The sequence below is a fragment of the Polypterus senegalus genome, chromosome 3 (assembly GCF_016835505.1).
Source record: "Polypterus senegalus isolate Bchr_013 chromosome 3, ASM1683550v1, whole genome shotgun sequence".
In the NCBI taxonomy this organism is placed as follows: domain Eukaryota; kingdom Metazoa; phylum Chordata; class Cladistia; order Polypteriformes; family Polypteridae; genus Polypterus; species Polypterus senegalus.
The window spans coordinates 276,202,496-276,222,217 of NC_053156.1; the positions used below are offsets into that span (position 1 = coordinate 276,202,496).

Genomic DNA, 19,722 nt, shown 5'->3' on the forward strand with positions numbered 1-19,722 from the left:
ATGTAAAAAAGTAAAAGCTGGCAAATAAAAATATTTAAGAACTCTGAACCTTTTACCTGAAATGCTACTATCATCTGTGGAAGATGGATACTTCGGTAGAGCCAAAACCTCTAAAAATAAATACAAAGATGGATGGCTGGATGTGAGTATATTTTTTAATGTTACTTTAGAGAAGATGTACTAAGATGTTATGCAGGGACTTCATGTATACACTTGAAACAAATCAGAATATAAGGCAGCTAGTAAATATCGCCTTAACACTACATAGATTTCTGCTGCAGTAAAAACATTGATTTTACAAATCTTGAAACATTACCATAATTCAAAGCTATCTTACTAACTGTGGTTAAGTACTTGTCACACTTTACTATCATTCAATAGGATAATTTAGTTCTTATTTTAATGGTTCTCTTCTGCTGGTTTATCTTCACTGGCCACCAGTGCAATATTAAGTCAATTTCAAATCTCTGCTAATTTCTTTATAAAGTTAATTGCTTCAACACACACATTTATGTACACACTACTCAACACGTGGCCTATTACTCACATGCGGCAACAACACATTTTTTATGGGTCCACCAAAGAACGGGTGGTAAAAACTGCACTAAAGGGTATGTATGAATCATCAAAGCTCAAATCCATCCCAAAACCAAGTAGATCCAATTGTCTTTTCAGTTTCTGCATTAATATTTTTTTCTTGATAGAGTTAAAAACCTAAAGTATGCAAAAGGTTTACACAGCTACAGGGGAATAAGGCAAGAAAATTGTGAAATGCATAATATCAGATGAACAGAGGATTTTTAACAAAGTATGGGGAGAAGAATTAACATTTGCTGCAATGCATAACAAACCTCTGCATCTGGTTTGGCAGAGTACAGTGAAAATGTGCAAATATTACACAACACCATAAAGACAATATCATTCATCAGATATCAAAACTGTAAGTTACATTTTATTGAAGAGTAGAAACAATTTAGGTTAATATTTTAGAGAAACTTATCAAAGATCTAAGCATTTCACCTGGCCAGTGATAAGTTAATGGATGAATCAGACATGGCCGAGGTCATCGTGTAGGTGCAATTTTTTTTTTTAAAATTCAATGAAATTAGTTTAGTAAATGCCAATCAAAAAGATGTTTGTTCAGCAATCTTGGACTTGTTAAGGAATTGGGCATTAAAATTAATTTTAGAAAACTGGTGTTGGTTACTACCAGCAGTGCTCCTTTCATGGTTGGTTGGTAAAAAGGGTAATCTTATAGTGTTGTTTAAAAAAAATGTAGGCATAACCCACGTTTTGCATGTCATTGCATTATCCATCAAAAACAGTTGTGTTGTAAACTAAAAATGGGAGATCTGAAGGCAACAATAGAACACACACTTAGGATTGTAAATTATACAGGACGGCAATCACTAAAGTAGCAACAGTTTAGGTCTTTATTCAAAGAATGTGAAATGCACCATCACAATCTGACACTACACACTGAAGTGTGATTGTTAAACTAAAGGTAGCATTTTACTAGGGTCTGACGTTTTGCTCCCTGAAATATGAAAGTTTCTCCAACCGAGGGTGCACATGGATACCAAGTATACCAATGGTAACATATGCAAACAGATGTTGCTTATCTTACCAACAAAAAAAAAAAACAGAGCATTTAAAACACACATAAATTTGCCATTTCATTAATCTTCCATCCTTGTGTGTCTCAGCAGGTTAGCTGCATAGCACTTTTTTCCAACATAGCTTAGTACACCAGAATATGTTACTAAAATTCCAAGTGAATTTATTGGCTGTTTCAAAGATCTAAATCCAATGATTCGATTGAGTCGTGCAGAGGAAAATCTTATCAGTACTGCAATAAAACAGGCTTTGCAGCTCACAGGGTTGAGGGTTTGGTGCTGTTAATGGCATACTTGAAGATGAGCTGATTGATTTGCAGATAACTACATTTTAAGATTAAAATGTACAGAAGAATAAATCCTTATATTTAGTGATAGGCAGAGCACATTCTGCTGTTCTATTATGCACAAAAAATATTTTGACCAGTTTTGGGTCAAGTTACTAATGTGAAAGTACATTTTTAGCAGTGGACAGCATCAAGTGGCAGCAGTGCATTGATAAGCACGTCATCGACTATCTGTGTGCTACAGCGTGTATACCAACCGGAAAAAAGGATTCAGATTCACTATTCAGATTATGCAAGTTTACCCATATTTGTTGTCTTTTGCATTGTTTTAAATTTTTTTTATTATTACTATTAAAATTATTTGTTTAGTATTTTCAGTTGTTTATGTTGCTTGCTCAAGAATTACTTTTTGCATTTTTCAATTTTTTTTTTTTTTTTGCCATAGCCATAGCCAGACAATAAGGTTGTAATGTTGAATCATGTTGTGCTTTAACTTAGAAATGTTGTTTATGGGCTGCACATTTAGGCGGTGAAATGAATTAACATTTTAATTTTGGGATTGTTTCCTGTAGTGGTTGAAATCAAACAAAACAACAGTTGGTACTATGGTTTGGAGGCCTCTTAAATGATTGCTGGTGGGGGTGCATACCAAAACGATTTCCTTTCCTGTAAATCTAGTGTACTGTGTGATATATGGCGGGCAGTTTATCCTGGCCAATACCCCCAAGCCGCCAGATGGAGCATTCCCTGCAACATGCAAAACTCTGGACAACGTTTTCCCTTGCCCGGACGCGGGTCACCGTTGCCCCCCTCTGGAGCCAGGTCTGGAGGTGGGGCTCGATGGTGAGCGCCTGGTAGCCGGGCCTGCACCCATGGGGCTCGGCTGGGCACAGCCCAAAGAGTTAACGTGGGTCCTGCTTCTCTTAGGCTCACCAACTATGGGAGGGGCCAAGGAGGTCAGGTGCAGTGTGAGTTGGGTTGTGGCCGAAGGCGAGGACCTTGGCGGTCTGATCCTCGGCTACAGAAACTGGCTCTTGGGACGTGTGTGGTGCAAGGTACACTTTTTGCTAAAGTGAAATTTGCTTTAAATTTGATTTCCCTTCATGCAAAAAAATGTTAGTAGCTGTTTTTGACAATACAATATTAGATTTAGACCTTTAGCAATGTTTCTTAGACTTAAATTTTCTTATCATTTTGTATTTAGATGCCATTCCTTGTAAAGACCCTGCATGGATAAAAAACATTCTAAACTGCCCCTTTTCTAAAATCCTGTCATTTTTCTGGTTACACATTCTCCCACTTGCAAAAAAAATATTCAAATCACAACTTTCTAGCATTTGTGGTTTATAAGTAAGTTTCTAACACAAGGAAATAACACACCATAACCTGTCCCATTCATATGCCATAATAAGCAAGTGGTCTACAGAATGACTCAATGTCTTGATGAATTTGGACATCAGTGACAGAAGAAAATGTTGCCATCATGGAGAAAACAAACAGAAGAGTCAAGGAATGAGGGTGCCTAAGAAAGCAGACACTATACAGAAATTAGTTATATATCAGTTGAATGCAATCTAATTGAAAAACTAAATGTGAGCCATATTTGTGCCAGTCTAGAAGGCTGAATCTTGAGATGAGCCATCATCACATTCAGTGTTTTAAGGAGAATCTTGAGCTAATAAATTCAGACAGGAGAAACTTTAAGAAATGTCATGAATTAGGATAAAACGTACATACCTCACTATGGCCTAAACAGTACAAGTCCAAACAACAATTAAAACAATGGAAGCAACGAGGATTTCCAACACCAAAGAACTACAAGGTCCAAGCAAATGTCGTAAAGATCATGTACACAAATTTTTTTTTAGATGTTAAGGGTGTAATTCATATTAAGTACCTCAAATGGCCTGCATAACTAATCAAAATTATACTGATTGACTTTTGCAGAAGTCACCACAGAAAAGAGTTTAAAGGACGCTCTTATTCATCTCCCTTCTGGCTTACATCAATTGCCCAGCTATATAGGCTGCTCTATGAAACTATGGATTTGAGAAGATGCCACACCCGCCCTATTCTCCAGACCTGGACCCATCTGATTATCACCTTTTCCCCAACCTGAAGGATTTCCTCTGTGGAAATGCAGTATGTCAATGTTGCAAATGTCAAGTCAGCCTCAGAAAAGTAGCTGAACAAGCAAGATAAAAAATTGATTTGTGAGGAACAGAAAAGTGCGGTGAACATTATAACAAACTAGCCAACCCGCGGCGTAGCATACGCAGCATAATCAGGCCGCTTTTTAAATGATTTTTAAGCACAGAGGAAAAAATAAATGTTTTAAAAATCCGTAATTTAATAAACCACCAAGAAAAGTAACATTGCAACAATGCACGCTACGAACCAACATACAATTGTCCGTGACTGAAAACCGGAGGAGCGCCGTCGCGCTTTCTCCTTCCAAAGCGAAGGATGGGGTTGAACGGCGCTCGTTCAGTACGCACTGCCTGCTTATGTGCCCGCCCCCAACTCCCTACCTGAGTCGCTTTCGTCTGTGTACAGTCCACACGCACCTGTGAGTCACGTTGACTGTTAATTTTCCAAACACCGCCTCAGTCGGTTTCCACGTTCAAGTGCATCACAGACCTGTTAATGCTCAATTTAACGTGGCTGAAAGCCACTTGTCCCTCTAAGAATTTGGACGCCGACCGCTGTTGGGTCGTGTAACTATTTAGCAGGCGGGAGTCTCGTTTGTTTTCGAAAATAACCAGCCAAATTGCTCCACCAACTAAGAACTGCCATGCACCACCACCCACAGAATTGAGAAAGAGCTATCAATCTGTCAATCCTCTCCGTGTCCGGGCCGGGTGAGGTTTCCTGTGTTGAGTCAAATGAAGCGTAAGGCTCCACACCTGGTGGTGCCCTTCCGTCAATTCCTTTAAGTTTCAGCTTTGTAACCACACTCCCCCCTGAACCCAAAGACTTTGGTTACCCGGTTGGCTGCCCCACGGGTCATGGGAATGACGCCGCCGGATCGCCTGTTGCGGGGCCTGCATTGGTGAAGCAGGTGAGACGGTAATGAAACAGAGGCACAGGGCTTATTGGTTTTTAAAGACTGCTTCCTTCATTGGGTTTTAACCAATGCACAGAACGAACCAACACACAATCGTCCGTGCGGCGCTCAGGGTGGAACGGGAGGAGAGGAGAAGGACATCCACTCCGCTCCCTCCGTCATGCTAGTCTGCTAACTTCTCATTCAGTATACACTGCCTGCTCACGTGTCGTCTTTGTACAGTCCAGATGCACCTGTAACTCGTGTAGACTTTTCATTGCTCTGTGCGGTTTTGGCTGCCTTTCTATATATAATCCACCAAGACACCCAACCACGGTGGGAGGGGGGTGTGTACAAAGTGCAGGAGTATCTAAGAAGACGTATGTTTGTCGCGGATGCGAATTGCTGTATGTAGCATGTAAAACAGTTTGCTATGGTGCACGCGGTCATGCGTCGTAACCGAAAACTCGTTTTTTAAAGACTGCTCACTTCATTGTGTTTTAACCTCAGTTGTAAAGGAATGTTTTAAGGATCCCATGGGATACCCCTCGCAAACGGTTTTACACGCCGCATATGGCGATTCACCTCCGCGAGAAACATGCCTCTATTAACAGTCAACGTGGGGCAGAGCTGCATGTGACCTCTACGACAGACGAATATAAATGACGCTGGTTTTTCTGTGTCGTCGCGTCCGAGTTGGTGGCCGTGGCTCTGTGAGTTGTCATTGTATCCAATGGTCTTGGAGTTGGTGGGCGTGGCTCCTTCCTGCGTGCGCCATAGGTGTCTCACTTGTCGCCGGCTTAGTGAATCCACGCCCCTTCTGACTTTACTAAAGCTTCTCTTAACAAGTCAGAATGTTTACTCCTGAAATGACGCATCACCGTCATATATGGGTTTTTTCCTTAAGTCCTACTTGCCAGAGTTACCCTTTCTGTTTTGTGCCTCTAACATTGTACAGCTGGTTGCAAGTCAATCTCATTACAAACTGGTAATATTCTCCAAAAGATGTCCAGCAAAAAGGCATAAGGCGTAAAACATGCATCTTAATCAAAATGGCATTACATGGTCCAGTAGACCTGATGGAAACATTGTGCCATGTAAGTAATGTGGCAGCTAGTATGCCTCATTTTTTGCTGCAGGACCTAAAGAGCGTAGTCCAAATCTCATAAATTCAACTCGAGATGGAAAATCCTTTACAAAAGTCTTATATATGTAAAAAGATACCATAAAATATGGTATCAAAGACACATATGTTATGCACATAAAGGACCAAAAGTTATCAGAAAAAGAATAGCCTGGCTTTCACCAAAACTAAAACCTTTTCTATAGCGAGAGTACCTGCATTCTGCTGAAGATGGCCTCTTAAAACTTACCTGTTACCCCCCCGCCAAGTACTAAATAAAAACCAGGTGAATAAACTTGCTCTAAAACAAAACAAAGATATAAAAAGCAATAATACTTCCCTGCCTGGGCCTTCATGCTCCTCCTCACTTTTTTTAGCTTATGTGTTATATCTCATTTTGATTTCCACTTTTTAGAATTGCTCTCCTTTTGTCAGTCAGTCATTCTTTCATTGTCCAACCTGCTATATCCTAACACACAGGGTCGCGGGCGTCTGCTGGAGCCAATCCTAGCCAGCACAGGGTGCAGGGTGCAAGGCAGGAATAAATCCCGGGCAGGGCACACACACACACATCCACACACACACTAGGGACAATTTAGGACTGCCAATGCACCTAACCTGCATGTCTTTGGAATGTGGGAGGAAACTGGAGTACACAGAGGAAACCCAAACAGACACGGGGAGAACAAGCAAACTCCACACAGGGAGGACCCAGGAAGTGAACTCAGGTCTCCTTACTGCGAGGCAGCAGCGCTACCACTGCACCACCGTGCTGCCTCAACTCCTTTTGTTATTTTCATTTTCCTATTTGGAAAAAGCAGTTGGGGAGTTGTATTTTTCTGGCAGAGTCACTTAAATGTAGTATTGAATTTTTGAATTGTACTGGGCTGGCTTGTTTCACCATATAATGACAATTTATATGGCTCCCATTACTAGGTTGTCAAAAATATTTTAATCTACATAAAAAAACCTTGTAATACCTTTTGACTATCTTTTGAATTTTTTAGCTTCACCTTTTTACATAAAAATTTTGCCTGCAAGTTGCCATTGGTCAATATAAAATATAGGATTATATGATGCTTCAAAAATGTAATCAGGGATGGGGGTTGTAATGAGGGGGTATTCCCAAAACTGCTCATTGCTCCAAAATGAGCTGATCTAAATTAAATTTTTCATGTATAGTAAAGCTGAAGCAAATTAAAATCCAGGCAACGTGGCGTTTCAAAAACTTCCTAGGGAAGGGTGATTGTAACGGTGAGAACTGTGGGTGCATTACTTCAAAATGGCGGAGTTGAACTTCACGAAATTTTGCATGCATATTACTGTACATATCATTTATAATTTAGACTTGAAGGCCTTTCAGAAGTTTCATTGAGAAAAGGGACTGCAATGGGGAGGAGTAAAGCCAAAAACAGTTCAGCTGACGGAAATGTATCTCACATGGCTTTTCATATTTCACCTTATTTACAGTGAAAGCTTCATTCCATCTCAGTGATTAAATGGAAACAAATGCTTACAGGATGGGGTGGATATGGTGTGGTGGAGAACCAACACGATTGTTTAACAATGGCTATGCCTAATTTCACAAAATTTTGTATTTACAATATTTGTGCAATTTAAAATATAGGAGTCATAATGGGAGGGCCAACACCACAAAAACCATGCAATACTCCGAAACAGCTGAGTAGATTTTCATGCCATTTTGCATATAAGTTACAATCACCCCAACTTAACATACACTGTCTATGGAGTTTAAAGGTTTCATAATGAATAGGGGTTCAATAAATGGAACAGCACAAAAATCGGTAGTTTAATCCAGTTTATGTGCTGCATCAATGATTCAAATATTGAACAAACCATCAAGATTATAAATTACATATCTATTCATGAAACAACACTAAACCAAGAAATACAGAAAAACAGCATTCAGGGTTCCAACACAGCACGAAGGTATCGCAACTATGGAATCCAACCATAAAAAAGAACAAACTCTCAAATCATGAGAGCAGAGAAATTGATAGTTATCAGAGAGGTAGTGTAGAAGATGGATTGAACTCTAGCATTTCTGCCAACAATGGTGAAAAGGTCAACATTAAAGAAAAGTAAACACAACACATATTTGCTTTCTTACCTTAACTCATTATACAAATATACCAGGGCAATGCCAATTACTTCAGCATTAAAATATAAAGCTGAATGTGTGCCTATTTGCCTGGCATACAAATCCACATTATTGAATTTGACCTCTGCTAAATATTTTGCACAGATTCTTCATTTGTATTGGGGAAGACCTTAAGTCGTGCTTTGTTCTGAAATTGTCTAATTTGGGAAACTTTATTTAGCGACTACACTTGTGCTTTATCAGGAAAGTGCCCCAAAATGTAATTTTTGAGACTTGGCATAGTATCCAAACTTGCTCCTCATGGTGTGTTTAGTTAGTGAATTTTGGTTTGGGGTCAAAACCTTTCTGCCTAAATAACCCCCACCCCCAGGGAAAATGTGTTTTTTTGCTGCTATAGTCTTATTTTTCCAAATGTATAATAAAATAATATAAAGACAGCAAAAAATAAATTACCTTCCTCATCTGCCTCTTCATTTTGGAATATTATTGTTATTTTCCATTGTGGTTGAATCTACCTTGGAGTCTGAAAAATCAAGTAAAACACAGTGAGACTAATGTGCATTTCCATAACTAGTCAACGTGAAAAGGCATGGAGTGCTATAGATGGTATGAAACAGAAGTGGAGTGTAGCTAAAAGAGAATTTTAAACTTTCTTGTTTTACATAATTTATATTTTATTATTTACTCCCTAGCAAAAAGCACTTCAGTATGAGTCATTACTTCATAACTAAAGAAACATAAAATTATTGACTTTAAAAATACATCTACAGTCATCCATATACAAGAACATCATTTACAAAAATTGGACAGTGGACAAGATTACTAGGCCTTGGAAAAGACAAAATTCGGCTTTATTTTCCTAACAACTATTTATACCACTAAATTGAGAGTTGCCTAAAAGTACCTTAACCTTTACTTTTGGACAAAGAAAGAAACCACCCCACAATTCAATGACCAAAATAATGAAAACACAATATAAATAAAGATAACCTTTACTCCAAATTCAACAGCATCAGCCATAACACAAACCACGCATGTGCAACCAACATTCAACTTAAGCATTATAAGAAATATAGCAATCACATTATATAGTTAATAAGTTAGATGTAGAAATCACACAAAAGCATACAACACATTTCACTACCTAGTTAACAATATTCCACTGCAACACGTGTTTCAAAAATATTAAAATATCGTCAAAGACGATTTATTAATGAAAGCTAGGGTTTGTAAATAAATGTAGCTGCTCTGTAGGTAACTCGCCAATCTTCAAAAACTGTAACTGTGTATGGACAATAAACAAGTTCTATGCCTTTCAAAAATGTCTCTAATAATAGTGCAAGTTGCACTTTAATTCATGCACATATTTCACAAAAATCTTTAATTGGAATGATTTATATTTTTTGTTTTTCACCAAAAATAAACATTTCTATCAGTTGTAGAACTGTACAAAATAAATATAATGTAAAAAAGTAAAAGCTGGCAAATAAAAATATTTAAGAACTCTGAACCTTTTACCTGGAAGGATACAATTATTTGTGGAAGATGGATCCTCCAGTGGAGACAAAACCTCTAAAAATAAATACAAAGATGGATAGCTGGATGTGAGTATATTTTTTAATGTTACTTTAGAGAAGATGTACTAAAATGTTATGCAGGGACTTCATGTATACACTTGAAACAAATCAGAATATAAGGCAGCTAGTAAATATCGCCTTAACACTACATAGATTTCTGCTGCAGTAAAAACATTGATTTTACAAATCTTGAAACATTACCATAATTCAAAGCTATCTTACTAACTGTGGTTAAGTACTTGTCACACTTTACTATCATTCAATAGGATAATTTAGTTCTTATTTTAATGGTTCTCTTCTGCTGGTTTATCTTCACTGGCCACCAGTGCAATATTAAGTCAATTTCAAATCTCTGCTAATTTCTTTATAAAGTTAATTGCTTCAACACACACATTTATGTACACACTACTCAACACGTGGCCTATTACTCACATGCGGCAACAACACATTTTTTATGGGTCCACCAAAGAACGGGTGGTAAAAACTGCACTAAAGGGTATGTATGAATCATCAAAGCTCAAATCCATCCCAAAACCAAGTAGATCCAATTGTCTTTTCAGTTTCTGCATTGATATTTTTTTCTTGATAGAGTTAAAAACCTAAAGTATGCAAAAGGTTTACACAGCTACTGGGGAAGAAGGCAAGAAAATTGTGACATGCAAAATATCAGATGAACAGAGGATTTTTAACAAAGTATGGGGAGAAGAATTAACATTTGCTGCAATGCATAACAAACCTCTGCATCTGGTTTGGCAGAGTACAGTGAAAATGTGCAAATATTACACAACACCATAAAGACAATATCATTCATCAGATATTAAAACTGTAAGTTACATTTTATTGAAGAGTAGAAACAATTTAGGTTAATATTTTAGAGAAACTTATCAAAGATCTAAGCATTTCACCTGGCCAGTGATAAGTTAATGGATGAATCAGACATGGCCGAGGTCATCGTGTAGGTGCAATTTTTTTTTTTAAATTCAGTGAAATTAGTTTAGTAAATGCCAATCAAAAAGATGTTTGTTCAGCAATCTTGGACTTTTTAAGGAATTGGGCATTAAAATTAATTTTAGAAAACTGGTGTTGGTTACTACCAGCAGTGCTCCTTTCATGGTTGGTTGGTAAAAAGGGTAATCTTATAGTGTTGTTAAAAAAAAAAGTAGGCATAACCAACTTTTTGCATGTCATTGCATTATCCATCAAAAACAGTTGTGTTGTAAACTAAAAATGGGAGATCTGAAGGCAACAATAGAACACACACTTAGGATTGTAAATTATATAGGACGGCAATCACTAAAGTAACAACAGTTTAGGTCTTTATTCAAAGAATGTGAAATGCACCATCACAATCTGACACTACACACTGAAGTGTGATTGTTAAACTAAAGGTAGCATTTTACTAGGGTCTGACGTTTTGCTCCCTGAAATATGAAAGTTTCTCCAACCGAGGGTGCATATGGATACCAAGTATACCAATGGTAACACATGCAAACAGATGTTGCTTATCTTACCAACAAAAAAAAAAAACAGAGCATTTAAAACACACATAAATTTGCCATTTCATTAATCTTCCATCCTTGTGTGTCTCAGCAGGTTAGCTGCATAGCACTTTTTTCCAACATAGCTTAGTACACCAGAATATGTTACTAAAATTCCAAGTGAATTTATTGGCTGTTTCAAAGATCTAAATCCAATGATTCGATTGAGTCGTGCAAGATGAGCTGATTGATTTGCAGATAACTACATTTTAAGATTAAAATGTACAGAAGAATAAATCCTTATATTTAGTGATAGGCAGAGCACATTCTGCTGTTCTATTATGGACAAAAAATATTTTGACCAGTTTTGGATCAAGTTACTAATGTGAAAGTACATTTTTAGCAGTGGACAGCATCAAGTGGCAGCAGCGCATTGATAAGCACGTCATCGATTGTCTGTGTGCTACAGCGTGTATACCAACCGGAAAAAAGGATTCAGATTCACTATTCAGATTATGCAAGTTTACCCATATTTGTTGTCTTTTTTATTATTACTACTAAAATTATTTGTTTAGTATTTTCAGTTGTTTATGTTGCTTGCTCAAGAATTACTTTTTGCACTTTTCAATTTTTTTTTTTTTTTTGCCTTAGCCATAGCCAGACAATAAGGTTGTAATGTTGAATCATGTTGTGCTTTAACTTAGAAATGTTGTTTATGGGCTGCACATTTAGGCGGTGAAATGAATTAACATTTTAATTTTGGGATTGTTTCCTGTAGTGGTTGAAATTAAACAAAACATCAGTTGGTACTATGGTTTGGAGGCCTCTTAAATGATTGCTGGTGGGGGTGCATACCAAAACGATTTCCTTTCCTCTAAATCTAGTGTACTGTGTGATATATGGCCGGCAGTTTATCCTGATCAATACCCCCAAGCCGCCAGATGGAGCCTTCCCTGCAACATGGAGGTGCCCCAAATTCCAGCAGGGCATCTTGGACCTTGGAGTTTTACTTCACAGCCCTGCTGGATACCGTGGGGGCTGCCAGGGGTCGCTGCAGGGAGGAACAGGGAATCGTATTTTCCAGATAGCCCGGAAGTACTCCCTAGTCACGGAAACGGAAGACACGAAGTACCTCTGGGCTGAAGAAAAGAAGGAGTTTTCATCTGACCCGGAAGTGCAGGGAAATCACATGGACTGAGGGATAGAAGCACTTCCGGGTCAAGAGATATAAAAGGACTGTGGGAAACCCCAGCAAGTTGAGCTGAGTTGGAAGGAAGGGTGACGAAGCGTGACAAAGCGTCTGGGAGTGGAGAATTGTGTTTGATTATTGTATTGATCGTTTATTGTGCATAATGGAGGTGCTTTGTGCACATTATTATAATAAAAAAGTCATCATTGGGACTTTTACCTGGTGTCTGACGTGTGGTTTGCGGGTTGAAGGGGACAATAGCGCCCCCTATCTGTCACAACTGACATCTTTTTTGGTACAGAAGACACGAGAGTCTGAAATTTAAACAATGAAGGAAAGAACATTTTATAAAGGAGTGAGGTTCAAACAAGAGAGAAGTAAGGATTGTACAGAAGACAACAGGTAAAAAGAAATAGAGTATATGTACAGTTGTACACCCCTCTCCCTTTTAGTTTTGAGGGATGTATTAACTGAGCTGTGTCAGCGTTTAAAATGACACAGTCATTACCTGCTTGTGTTGAATGATAGATAACCACTCATCCTGTATTTGTCTCACCTTCCCTGGCAGCCCAACTCGAGCTTTACTACTAAAAAAATCTTATTGAGTCTAGTCAAACCTTCCTCCTTCCACTTAACAATTCAGCCTCTTTATCATCCCCACTAGACGCTGAATTGAAACCATACAGGAGGCACTGTGTGCTATCAACAACTTCCTCCTTGCGATGTCCTCCTTGCGATGTGTTATAAATTTTATATGATATTTTAGTCAAACAGTCCACTTTGTAGATTGGAGCACGTTTAATTTAGCTTATGATACTGAGACTGTGTAGGGGGTGCTATCACCCTTGGAGATCAAAGCATGTTTATTTTAATATATGACATTATGGGGGGGACGGGACTTGAGGTCAGATCATGTTGATGTTAGCTTGCTTGTACAGAACACTTTGCTTTTCCCACTCTGTTCCACCCTATTGCTAGTGCCACCGCTGTCAGCCAAAGCAAGAGTCATAACTCTGTGTGATCACATTTCAGCACTGTGCTGGGAAAAGGACCCAATGTGTTAGAATAGCCCCCTTGCTACAACATTATTATTGACAAATATCAAAACTAAAAAAATCACCTGTCGATTAATTTTATTTTTCTATAATATCATCAAATTTCAATCAAATCCATCAAGGCCTTTTTGAGATTCTGGGGTATTTACTGTAGCTGTTAACCCCTAAACATTGATATATCGAAATATTCTCTCTTAGTGTACAATCCTACCAAATTTCAGCTTTTTAAGTAAATGGGAAGTAGTGTTTTTGTTAATGAATGAGTGAGATTAGATATGTGATGAAAGCAGACCACTGCTGGCTCAATTCAATGACATGCGCATATGAAAATGCAGGAAGATTTTCCAGTTTCATAAAAACTTTTATATGTTGATCAGATTGACAAAGCTGACTTTTGCCATCTGAATCATCTTTGAAAAGTCAGTAACAATATGCCCCCAAATGGATACAGGTTTAATCCTGGCAACGTGTTTGCTGGACATGCTGGTTAAAAATTTCACTGTACTCTGTATATGGGATAATAAATTATCTTGAACTTCAGAAACAACAGACAAACAAAAAAAAATTACCTGCTGTGGGTTTTGCTTCTCGTGTAGTAGACTGGGAAGTAGTTGCTGTTTGTGGAACTGCCAGAAAGAAATCAGAAGCAGTAGTAAGTGTTATGCCAAGACAGGATAATGACACTTTATGATTAAACACATGCCCTTTTTCTTAAGAAAACTGGTAGTTGTTCAGCAGTTTAAGATGTTAACATTTGTCCTCATACTCTCAAAGTCTAGTCCACTATACAATAGCGGTTCTATTATTACCATACGATAACAATATCAAACCTAGTTTACTGAATTTAGGGTATAGGGACATCGGAGCACAATATATCAGCAAAGGTTGTAATGCAGAAGCCAAGCCTAACCAGAAAACCATTTCATTATATGGCTCTCTTCCTCCCCCATACCCAATTTAAAATTCCAACTAATCTAAAAATGTGTTTGCAAAGTGACAGACAAACCAGAGCACTTTTAAAAAGGCCTCATAAACACATGTAGAACATGCAAACTCCACACAAGCAACAATCAGAGCACCAGAGCTATGAGGCACCTTAAGGATACTGGCTTTGGTGGTGATTAAAAACTGGGTAAGTTTCTTTGTCAACATGAAATATTTCTTGATCTTCTTGTCTTATTCTTTGTACGTTTCTTTCTTTTCACTGGCAAAGAAATTAAAAATGACAGCAATATTGGTAACACTTCAATTTCTGCACATTCTAATAGACCGTTAAAAAAAAAAAAAACAAATTCCTGCATTCTTCCCAAGATTTCCATTAGTTCTAATTCCAAACCAACCAAACTCAACATACAATAAAATGTAATTCAACAACAGAACTCAACTCCAGTGAGCATGGCCACAGTACAATTGCTGAAATAATTATGAGCACAGAAAAAAATAAGAATACTTAGTCTAGAGCTTTGATTCTGTCACATCTATGCAAGTGATGTTTTTCAGAGGTTTACTTACAATATATTACTTTGTTTCAGTTGAAATAACTTTGTAGAAGGCACCAAAGCAGAAGTTTGCTTGCACATTCCTTTTCTAGTATTCATATCAAAATATATGTCCATTTACACACAAACATTATCTAGTAAAGTAGCAACAGTACCTGTCAAAGGCAGATAATAGAATAAATCCAAAATATTTGCTATCTCTTGTCCTACACAATCCTTCAGCACCTTTCCTCTGTATTTGTGAGTGTGAACGTCCCTTAACCAGTGCTTCCTCTGTCAGGCGCATTCCTGTGAAACCTGCTTATATGACTCTGTCATTATTTTCGATGTACCTTTCTCACCTCCTGTCTGGTTTTATACTGGCAGTCTTTGAAGGCAACTCTCTCAACATGTCTCATACGCCTTTTCTCTTCCTCATGCATCTCACACTTGCACTTCCTTCCTCTTTAATCGCTTCTTCAAAGCCAAACTGACCAATCAGACTGCTCTGGATGACTGGACACACTATTGTATAATAGAAATGGTATTTGCTTATCCTTCCTAACATACATATGAAACTAATGAATCTACAAATGAGACTACCGCATCTCCTTTACATGTGATGTACAATATTGTAGGAGCACCAGGTTGCAGGATTGTTTTTACTATTTGTTGTGGATGCTGAAATTGGCAGTGCATAGTGGTAACCACCCCCAAAGCTTCTCACTGACTGAGCAAAGTTAAAGGTAAGACAGTAACCAAATATAACTGAGATAATAATCAATGAACCAATACTCATTAGATCAGGAGTTTGAAAATTCACATAGAAATAAGGAAGGGAAACAGGAGAGTGAAGACACTTTCACCCAGAAAAGATGTCTGAATTGCCAAAGAAATTGTCAAGACACGACACATCAAGACACGACACACCACTAAAGCAGATACACACTCAGGCTTAAAAAGACTCACTTTTACCACCCTCTGTATCCTTGCATAAGTACCTTTCAATAAGACTCTTTTTAAATTTGTTTCCTGCTGTATTTTATTCATTTTTCTTTATAATAATATTGATACAGTATATTTTTTGATTGGGTAAGGTATTATGCTTAAAGTGCACCTATTGTGGGGACTGCAATATTCCTGTAGGGTTTAGCAGATGATCATTTGCTTTGGTGATTGGCAAAGGTGTAGCTTAGGTCTGAAAACAACTATTTGGTCTACTTATGGCAAGTTAGTAAGTGTTTTTACTTAAAGCAACTATCCATGTGCAGATAAAGGTAGGGTGCTATAAAGCAGCAATATTAAAGTACAGATACATTTCCATGATAAATTCCACACAGATGTCTGTTGCTGCTACCCATTATGCTACTCTGTTTTTATCTACCAACCATTTTTTTTTATATCTATTTAATGCAATTACAACTATGTAAGAATAAACTGAATTGTACTTATTTAACATAATAAATGTTTCTTTGATCCTGGCCTGAAGTCAGATTTTCTTAAAATTATGTACAGTCGGGAAAATAAGTATTTGATCGCCTGCAGAATTTGTATGTTTGCTCACTTACAAAGAAATGAACAGTCTCTAATTTTTATGGTAGTTTCATTTTAATGGAGTGAGACATAATATCAACCAAAAATCCAGAAAAAACATATTACATAAAAATTTAATTATTCTACATTGACAAATTGATTTGCATGTCATTGGCAGAAATAAGTATTTGATCCCCTACAACCCAGCCAGAATTGTGTGTGCCACAATCAATCAATTACAGATACTCCTGACCTTAACTCATTAGGTGTATAAAGCACACCTGTCCACAGAATCAATTTCTTCCATTCCAACCTCTCCACAACCATGGGCAAGACCAAAGAACTGTCAAAGGAAATCAGGGACAAGACTGTAGACCTGCAGAAGGCTGGAATAGGCTACAAGACCACCGGCCAGAAGCTTGGTGAGAAGGTGACAAATGTTGCTACAATGGAGATGGAAGAAATATAAAATAACATCAATCACCCTTGGTCTAGAGCTCTTTGAAAGATTTGTCTCATGGGGTGAGGATGAACATGAGAAAGGTGAGGGATCAGCCCAAAGCTACATGGAAGGAGCTTGTTAATGATTTGAAGGCAGTTGGGACCACCATAGTCACCAAGGACACCACTGGTAACACACTATGCCGTAATGGATTGAAATCTTGCAGCGTCCGCAAGGTCCCTCTGCTCAAGAAGGTAATAGTGGCTAAACCAGTCAGACGCTGGTGGCTTATGCCTTTCCGTGACCCCCAGAACGCAGAGTAGAGCCCTATAATGCTGCACAAAATCTTGTGCACTTGTTTTCAGTGCATAGCCAGATACTCTTGAATGAAGGTGGTGAAGCTTCAGTGTGTCAGGAGGAAGGCTGTTCTACCAGCCAATGAAGTTCTGCACCATTGTAATTGCATATGTATTAGGTAAATTAATATGCTCCCTATATGGCTGGTTTAGGATGGCAACCAGGCGGGGTTCAAAGTGCATTCTCGTACATACATTTAAAAGATGATTGTGATTTATAACGCTAAACTATGTAGAAATGTGCGTATGACAGGTTTTATAAATCAGATTTTTTTTTGCCATACAGATTTGTTTTTTTACTGTTCGCATATTTTCATGCTTAAAACCAAACAAAGTTTTATTAGCAAGACCCCTTTGTCACTGTCACTTTTATGAGAGAGTGATCGGAAGAACAAAGCTGAACTGACTAAAAATAACTTGCAACCAAAAATATATATTCCATATTCAAATTTTTGCTAACCAAAACATTTCCAATATAGACCTGTTTGCCATAAAAAGATAAAAAATTGAAAATGTGTTCATTTCCAGATTGCTTTTTAGTAAGAATTTCACTTTCAGACCAAGTACTTCAAACAGAAATTTTTAACCTTGATGATGTGACTAGGAAAGCACATAAGAATTATACTGTAATCTTTTATGAGGGTTAATAAATGATCTTAAATATGAAGAACAGCCAATAAAAAATAAATAGAAATTACCCGCTGTGGTTTTAGGTACTTTTTCAGATGTGGTAGACTTGGGAGTAGTGTTTGCTCTTGGATCAGTGCAGTGCTAAGGCAGGAAAATCAACCTTTATGATTAACATATATTATTTTATATTTTGTTTAATTGAATTAAATACATTTTTTTACATGCACTCCACAATTTTACTATTATTCACATATGACCAACAAATTCTTAGTAACATACTTTTTTTAAGTGTATTTTTGAATAAAATTGTGTCACTTAAAAAATCTTTTTTTTTTTTTAGTCACTGTAATGCTACAAAGTAATCGGCACGTTACAAAAACCTTTACTTGGGTGGGAAGGTGATTTGACAGAAATGACATTAGCGACAGAATGGAATCAAACCTACAATCTTAAAGTGAAATGTAACATTCATTTGTGTTTATTTTTCATTTCAGAAAATCCTAACCACAATGAAACCTTACACGTGTGAAGTACTGGAAATATGCATGTCTTTTGGAGAATCGAACCTTCAATCTTTCTTAGAAAAGACCAACACTTTATCCACCGAGCCAATATTGCCAAATCACTGAAAAGAGTGTTTCACTAAACTTCTATATAAATGATGAAAAACTGGTCAAATAAAAAATATATATATGGTACCTCGGTATACATCCGCTTTGGAATAGGTCCAACTTAGTATACGCCCTGTTTGGACACGAAAAATGTTGCTTGGTATACGACCTTTGTTTGGAATATGACTCGCGTGCTAGAACACAGCGTACTACCCTTGTTTACCTCTCTCGTGACAAAGCCACGACTGCCCACAAGCGTCAAATACGGCAGTTGCTAGCATTCAGTGAACAACCCGCACTAAAACTTTATGTGGATTTTCACATGATTTTGTGTTTTTTTGCATAAATTTGAATTGATTGTTGAAAAGTATGAAGGTGGCTTGCATATCCGGGACATAGCTGCTGCATACCGTATGCTGAGAGCGACGGTATCCACGATTGTGAAAAACAAAGACGTTATTAAAAAGTGAGGTTAAATTTTCATTTATTTCATCTAATTGCTTTTGTATTTATGTATTTTAGTATTAAGCAGTGTTTAAATTAATTTTATACAACCCCATCAATGTATAATATGCCAATAACAATAGAATTTTTTTTCATGGGAACAAATTAATCATTTTCCCTTTATTGCTTATGGGAAAAATTTGTTTGGTATACGTCCTGTTTGGTATAAGTCAAAGGATCTGGAACGGATTAAGGATGTATACTGAGGTACCACTGTAATTTGTCTACATTGGTCTTGAACCTTCAACCATTTGATCAAAAGTGCAACATGCTAACCAGTTGACCAACACTAATAATTTTTCATATACATGTGTGTTGGCTAAAAGTAGGAAAGGAAATGAGAAAATTTACTTAGACATAATTAATGTATAGATACCAGGTCAAAACTGATGAAATATTGCATTGTCACCAGAGATAAACATGCATGCAAAGTTTGATGAAAATTAGTTTGGTAAAATTGGGTAAAAAAATTGATTGCAAAATTTGACCCATGCAAACAGAGAGGAAAAATTGAATAAAATTGTGTAAAAAAAAAACATTTTATTTTGGAAAAACTGCTGGTTGTTCAGTATCCTTGGAGATACAGCATTAACTTTTAGAATTTATTGCTAGGATATGTGATGTGGACGATATCCTGGGCAATTTAGAAGAACTTTTAGACTTTCAGTCTGAGGG

General features: G+C 37.3%; 1 protein-coding gene across 1 annotated transcript in view; it reads right to left on the reverse strand.

Annotated features, from left to right (window-relative positions):
- The window catches only part of LOC120526693 (membrane cofactor protein-like), a 61,393-nt gene that overhangs the window by 14,232 nt on the left and 27,439 nt on the right, over positions 1-19,722 (reverse strand). Inside the window, exons 5-6 of the mRNA XM_039749851.1 lie at positions 14,063-14,119; positions 57-110 (exon numbers count right to left, since the gene is read on the reverse strand). Coding sequence (XP_039605785.1) covers positions 57-110; positions 14,063-14,119 — 111 coding nt within the window. The remainder of the gene's footprint in view (positions 1-56; positions 111-14,062; positions 14,120-19,722) is intronic.